The sequence below is a fragment of the Lichenostomus cassidix genome, chromosome 1Aa (genome assembly GCF_008360975.1).
Source record: "Lichenostomus cassidix isolate B80296 chromosome 1Aa, HeHo_3.0, whole genome shotgun sequence".
Lineage (NCBI taxonomy): Eukaryota > Metazoa > Chordata > Aves > Passeriformes > Meliphagidae > Lichenostomus > Lichenostomus cassidix.
Window position 1 is genome coordinate 7,368,723 of NC_139480.1, and position 7,726 is coordinate 7,376,448.

The 7,726-nt window shown below is 39.4% G+C and overlaps 1 protein-coding gene across 1 annotated transcript in view; it reads left to right on the forward strand.

The window, feature by feature from the left end:
• Nucleotides 1-2,157, forward strand: part of ELAPOR2 (endosome-lysosome associated apoptosis and autophagy regulator family member 2) — a 92,398-nt gene extending 90,241 nt beyond the window's left edge. Inside the window, exon 22 of the mRNA XM_085083210.1 lies at nucleotides 40-2,157. Coding sequence (XP_084939336.1) covers nucleotides 40-99 — 60 coding nt within the window. The 3' untranslated portion in view covers nucleotides 100-2,157. The remainder of the gene's footprint in view (nucleotides 1-39) is intronic.
• Nucleotides 2,158-7,726: the final 5,569 nt, after the last annotated feature.

The following is a 7,726-nucleotide window of genomic DNA, read 5'->3' on the forward strand; positions in this document are numbered from 1 at the left end:
GGAAACCCAGTTGATGGGAACGTGTCTTTTCCATTGCAGGAAAAGGAAGATAACTTTGAATCTGTTCAGCTGAAATCTTCAAGATCCCAGAATATATGAAGAATTAATGCTGCCTTCAAAGAGAAAAACCTAATTTCTATTTTTACAGGACCATATTTTAAACATATTCTGGCACACATTGTAGTGGTGATCTTGGTGAGAAATGCTTGGCCATTTAGGAGGGAAGAAGACAGGAAGCAAACCAGAAAATTGGATTGCCTTACCATGTGATTGAGTACCTTGCCAAAAAAAGAAAGCAGACGCTTGGATTCCACACTGGGAATGAAATTCAACTCAGGAAGAGATAAACATACTGCAAATAACATGAATTTTTTGCATTCACCTGGGCATCACTCAGCATGCCATATGATTTATAGGTACCTTTTGTTTCCTTCTCACTCCTTCTACGCATATTCCTAAGAAATGATTTTCAGAGAGGCCTGCAACCTCCTGCAAAGGTTGTTTGTTGTTGTTTACTGGCATAACTGTGAGTCTCTCTTGAAATCAAAATTGTGAATGGTACTAGGAATGAGCCTCAGGTGAGTTTTGAACTTTGGAAAATTCTTTTGATTTTAATGCTTTGAAGGTCTGGGTGGTCTGTGTTGACCTCTCATGCAAGAGAAATGGTGTTGCACCTGCAGATTGAACCTATTCTCGTTCCTAAGTCGTGGCCATCAGGACTGGGGTAAAACCTAGTGCTATTAAATTTAAATGTGGTAACTGCTGTTGTGTGAATTGTAGGTCTGGGCCCATGAGTTTATAGGCAATAGCAGGTTCAAGCTCTATAAAGAGGTGTAAAGTGGTACCTACAGTGCAGGTTGCACTTGTCCCTCTCTGTGGAAGTTTGTCCTTTCAAGAGAGGTCTTTTACAGATTCAGTGTCCTCCCTTGAGCTGCATAAATGTCGCCTTTCCCAGGGCTGGGAATCAGCAAAGCCTGAACTCCAGAGGTGCAGAAAAAAAAAAAATTCTTTTTCAGAATCAGGAATCAGCTTTGTCAGTTGGGAGGCTTATTAGAAATACTCAGCCTCCTTCATTCCTGGGCCCACACAAGGAAGGAGGATGGATGGATGGATGGATGGATGGATGGATGTCCAGATGTCCAGCAGAGCTGAGCATGGGTTGTGTACTTGCACAGCATCTAAATGCTTCTTGTGTCAGTGCAAGTAGAAGCTCTGGAGGAAAGGCACAAAGTGGTGCCTTGGAAACTGGAGGCTAGGTGGACTTTTCCATAAAATCAGCCACATTATAAGCATGTGATCTTCAGAATATCCACAGTAATAATTTCCTGAAATTCCCACTGAGGTCGAACTCAAAGGAATCTGAAACTTAGGCAAAAAATATTTGAGTAAAATTATGCAAGACTTGTATAGAGCCAGAGAAGATAAGCAATGATTCTTGTATTGACCTCTGGTTAGACTCATATTTCTATTGCAGCAAATTTATGTGAATTGTGGAATGCATCAAAACCAGAAAAGAGACATGGGCAGAAATGGTCTTTTTACTATAAGGAATATAGATTTTTGATTTTTTATGACTGAGCTAGGTCTATCAATTAAAGAGGGCCCACTTTTAAGTAAAATTTAAATTAAACTGGATTTTCTGCACTCTAAATATTTTGTTATACTCTAGATATGGACAAAAATTTTATGAAGTTTAGATTTTCTTTTTTCATTAGGGAAAATTCAGCTCAGTTATTTTATAGTTCCAGTCAAAGAACACACGCTTTACTCTTTTGATGGGAGATCCTTCAGGCATCTTAACTGAAGTGGTGTACATTTTCTGTTGGTCTTGAAAAGGCACTTCACTTTCCCAACAAAGATTTTTATGGGGTAATGCTGAATGTATATTAAATACACATTCCTTTTTGTATATTTTGTACCATTGCACACTTATTATTGTATATTGTATTTGTTGTCATGATGTCATTTATATATGGTTGTCAAAGATGATATGCTCACAGAGTAAATGGTTATGGCTTTGGGATTTCACTTCTCAGATCTTTTATGATGAGGGTTTTTATGTTGTTGATTTTTATTCGACTAGTGTGTTGTAGCATCAAAGATATATATCTGATGGACATTCATAAAATAAAAATATATTTGAAATTTTGGACTTGAGATGTTTGGTGGCACTGCAGCCTTTCCTGAGCATTGCAGGTCTTCGGTCAAGAGTAGAGATTTTCACTGCCATCAAATTGCATCTGTCTACATCTCCTTTAATTTTTTCCCTTCTCTCTCCATATGTTTTTTCAGCCATAATTACAGTTCATTCTCCAGAACACCATTTCTTTTTTCATCACTGGACCCATATCCCTGTAATGCAGAAATGCTTTAATTTTTATGAACTATATTTAATTTGACTTAATACCACACAGGTTTAATTTGGTTCCCTTCTCTTTCCATTATATTTTCCAAATAAAATGGAATGGATTTTTTTTGACAGCTGTGACAGACTTTGCTGTATGACTCTTCTCAGCTCTGCTTCCAAATGGTTTGTCATGATATTGTTGAACATTCTCCCAGGCAGCCTAATGGTGTATCCGGTGCAGTGCTAACATAGTGGGATGCAAACCAATACTGTAGACTTTATTTACCTTAAAATAAGAAAACTGCATTTTCCAACAATTAAGCAAGTGTAAACTGAAATATTTGAGATGGCTTCTGCAATTCTTTTCTTTCTGTTAAAGATGTCGTAGAGAGGGGAAGTTCCCATTTTCCCATAAGAGATAAATTCTAGAAGCTTTTAACACTTCACTAGGAAATCAGCTGTCTGTGACCTCTTCAAGTGCTCTGCCAAAATATACTTACAGCAACCTCCCCCTTTTCTTCCACATGGGATCACATTAGAAAACTGTTATTTGATGCCATAAAACAATGTGAATCAGTCTGTTATGTGTTCACTTGATTAAACGGAATGCATTTTATTGCTGCATTTGCATGCTTTTCTTTGAAATCTGGAGTCAAGCAACTGAATCTCTTTGAGGATTAAGCACATTTTAGTGGTGTCTGTATAAATTATTGGCAAATTAGCAGAACGTTATTGTCTCAGCTTTGACAGTACTTGCTAGGGGGGAACTGCGCAAAGAATGTGTTTTGGCTTGGCTCGGATTATGTTGGTTGGTGTTTGTGATATAGAATATGATTGATTAAGCTTTGGGGAAAACTAAGTGTCTTAGAACCACATTGGGAAATTGCTGAGTAGCTTCAATGATCTGTCATCTTTGTTCAAAGAAAGAATTTGACTATTAGCTTTTGAAAAATAGGTTCTGGGATTCTTTGTTAGTTGAGGGGAAAGACTGGAGGTTTCTTCCAGAGCCAGTAGTATCCGTAAAGTCAAGATAATTAATTATTATCAGAGAGCAGCAGGTGTCACCATTCAGGAGCCTGTGGTTGGTGACTCTGCTCCAGCAGTGACCAGCATAGATGCTTCAATCTAAGAGCAGAAGCAGCTACAACTGGTGCTGACACACCAATGGGGATGACATTGCCTCCTCAACAAGGAATGCTGCTGTTAGTCCATATCATGAAGCATGGAGAATTCAAATAGCTATTCTAGATAATGTAACAGAGTGATCATAGAAACACCGAATGTTTTGGGTTGGAAGGGACCTTAATAATCTTCTAGTTCCAACCCCCCTGCCATGAGTAGGGACATTTTCACTAGACCAGGTTACTCTTTCAGCCTGGCCTTGAGTGCTTCCAGGGTTGAGGCATCCACAGCTTCTCCTGGAAGCACACTGCAGTCCCTGCCACCCTCACAGTAAAGTATTTTCTCCTAGCATGTAATCTAAATGTCCCCTGTTTTAGTTTAAAACCACTCCCTCTCCTCCTATGACTGTCTGCCCATGTAAAAAGTAACTTTTTTATAAGCCCCGATTAGGTACTGGAAGGCTGCAGTAAGGTCTCCCCAGAGCCTTCTTTTCTCATTGACAACTTGAAGAAATGAAGTTCTGCTTATCTTTGCTGGTGTTCTTAGTCTTTCCCCTTGTGTGCTACTTTCACTGAATCCCCTTGTTTTCATTTCTTGTTGAAGACTTGTGAACTGTGATGCTTTGGCAAGATGTAAGCAGAGAGGAATAGAAATAAAAGGAATTCAGGCTCACCCTAGAACATGCAGTGTGTGTCACAATGTGCAGTGACATCCCCAGTCACCTGGCTGGGTGTGCCCACACTGAATTCCTGCAGCAGGAACGAGGGAGACACAAGAATTGAGATGATCATGAGCTGCCATTGGGATTTGGTTGTTCCTCTGGATCTGCAGTGCTGGAGTTCATCAGGAAGAACTCTCTGAAGTCCTGTGTACTGTGAGGCTGCTGCCCTATAACAGCACCTAAAAGCAGCAGGGTTTTGTGATGTGTATTTGCTACACCATCTCTTTCTTCTGGCAAAACCTACCCAGCCTGGCCCTGACTTTTTTGTTCTTGCAGTGACAAAGCTCAGTTTTGCCTGTGGTTATGTTGCTGAGAAGCTTTGAGGTGGCTCTGGCAAGCAGCTTCTGCCCTTTGTCTTGCAGACTGCAGGCATTAATGAGTAGGCAATGGCACCATGGACATCAAGCTGCATTTGGTGATGAGTTCAGGGTTTGTTTGGTCTCCCTTACGCTAATTTAGTAATTGGGTGAAGGATTGCAGTGGAAATCTCTTTACCCAGAGCTGAAATTTCTGGGTGTAGTCAGGGTATTTTGGACTTTTTTTCCTGGTTTTTTTTTGTATTTTTGCCATTCAGGGAGAACATGATATTTGTTAAATAGGTTTTGATTGTCCAATTTGAAAAGACAATTAATTTTAAAATTGGTTTAGCTACGAGTGAAGCCAGCTATGTTCAATTAATTGAGGAAAAACAATTGCTTGAAACCAAAATGCAGTATTTTGGTTTTCCACAATAGACTTTGGTCTTACTTTCAAACTTCATTAAGGACTTAAAAACCAAACAACTCTCCTAAAAAAAGCAAACCAAACCAAAACTCCAAAACACTAAAACAACACACACAAATCCATGAACAAAGACAAAAACACCACAAACCTTGTCTACTTCAGATTGACCTGTGATAAACTTTTTGAATCTCATTTTTCTATTCTTCCCATAAATAAAAAGTGATCAGTTTTCCACAAATCTTTCTGCAATTATTATTTTAATCAGATAACTGAGGTACTTGAAAATTGTGACTTCTGAATAAAACTAAAGTTTTCTTCAGCTTTCAGTAAGGCACTGTAGATTCTGGATTAAGCCTTGTTCTCATCCATAGGATTTCCTCTGATTCCAGCATTTCACTCCAGACTGTGCAGGGCTCAGAGCAGTCTGATGACTCTCCAGGCTCACAGTCAGGGTACTTGGGAGGAATGATGAGAGGACCCAATCTGCTTTGAGGTGAATTGCTCAGATCTTTAAATATGATGTGAGCAATAATGAGATTGGAAAAAGTTTGTATTCTAAGCCCATGTTTTACAGGAATGGGAACAAAAATGACAAACTTTTTAAAATAGAGAAATTAAAATAATTATGTGAGACAACAGCAAAGAATAAAACCCTGAAAATTCCCTTAATCAAGCAGTGTTTATGCCAGTATGTTGTGGAAAGCCTCTGCTTTGACATTTTCCTTTTCTGTCCTGCTGTGTTTTGAAACTGGGTTACTTCATCAGGCAATACCAGACAATCTGGATCCTTGCACATCCAATGGAAAGTAGTGAAAGGCTTTCTAGACAAAACTAAATAAAATACAAGAATGTCAGGAGCATTTGGTGGGACTGGAACTCCAGAGCTCTGCATGTGTTGGTTGTTTTCTTTTTTGTATGAAAAGCCCACATGCCAGAGCCAGCTAAGTATTCACAGCAGGTGTTCAGACACAGGCACTGGGTCATTTTCTCAATAGTGCTATTGAAAGGAATGACAACTCCAGCACAGTGAGATCCTCACCTGCTATAAATTAACTTCAGTAATGTCAATTTTGATTCTGGGACTGGAATTCATCTGACACAATGCCTTAATTTTTAGTGCAAACTCCGTGATCTGAGCAAGCTGTGCTCGCCTTTGTTTGGACAGATTCATCCCTACCTGAAGTGTCTGCCTGAGAAAAACCAGGGGAATTATGCCTACTTCCCTCCACTGAGTACAAAGGGAGAAGGGGCTGACAATCTCAGATGTAGCTATTTATTTAGTCCTTGCAAACAATGAGTGTCAGATGAGGTGCATTTGACCCTGATTGTGGCTTTCCATAAAAATTGAGAAGAAACTCTCATTGGCCTAGGCATTTTTAAGAGCTCCATAAAGATGAGATGTCAGCATTATGGTCAGATATTCTGACCTTTTGTCATGCTGTGACCAGCCTGTTAATCCCCAAAAGGAGCACACCAAAGTCAAATGAATGTATCTGCCCAACCTGAGGTGCTCTAAGAGGCCTTGATTTGGAAAGGAAAGCTCCCAGCCTGTCAAAACTTGACCGTGTGCCCTGCATCAAGACGGGAAACAAGCCTGAAATATTGCATATGGCAGAGGCTGTGGAGAGGAAGAAACTGAATGCAGAGCTCTGCATGTAGGGTGGGCTGATCTGTGTCTATTTTGGGAAAAGTCACAGAGATTTCTGTACTGGACACCTCCGTGACACAGAGGCTTAAAATCTCAGCATCTATCTTATGAGTAGGAATTTTAAGAACCTGCATCTTTAATTTTTGCATTCCAAATAACAGCTACTTCCTTTGCCAGTTCAGCCCTAAAGGAATTGCAGCTTTTCAGAAATGTGTGAAAACATCTGCAAGTTCAGGAGAATTGGGCTCCAGAGAACATGTACATCCCCCAGTCTGTACCCAGAGTGTCTGACTTTCAAGCCTTGGTGGTGTTGCCTTTGAAGTCAATGAGAATTTTGCTATTGACCTCAGCTGGAATGAGATCAGTGGGAACAAGCCCTTAGGTAAATATGCTCAGACACATTAATCAAAGGTGTGTTTGTTTCCTTAATGACTTTTTGGACCTGGTGGAAGGGAGGATTTCGGATTGTTTCAGTAGGGTGAGGGCAGCTTTAAGAGAGCACTTTTAAAGCTAGACTTTTAAGGTATTTTGCAATTGTCTAAGTAGGTGGTGTGTGTGTCTTGAAGCATTTGGTTTGAATGCAAAGGTCACCCCAGAGATGTGTGTAAATGTCTCCTGGATTTCTCTTTTTTGACTTTCTGGGCTCTGCTTTGTGGTGCTCCAATTACCTTTCACAGCACTGTTGATACAGACAAGCTGAACCAGCTTTGTTTTGGCTGGAGATATTAAACAGTCTTAGCTAATTTTCTGACAGATTTTGTTCCAACCTAATCTAAAATCTCTTTGTTTTTATGCTACCAATCCATTGTGTGCATGACAGCATTTAGTTGTGCCAAATGAGGGAAGCAGCAGTCAAGAATTTTTTACTAATTGCTCATTGAGATTACATTAGACATTTTCACTTTTGAAAATTATCCTGCATTTTAATAACAAAAAAAGAAATTGAGATGAAATTTGGAAGTTTTTTTTAAGAAGAGGAAATTTCTATCTGACCTTGAAAAAGCATTAATAATAAGCACATATATTGTGTTATGGATTTTATAGCAAAGGCACAGACCAACACACAAATACCTTTGTACACACCAGACTTTCTATCGTTTTTACCTAATGTGCTCTCTGGAAAAATGTAATGACCTTGAGAGAGGAAGAAACAAAAATGAAACCA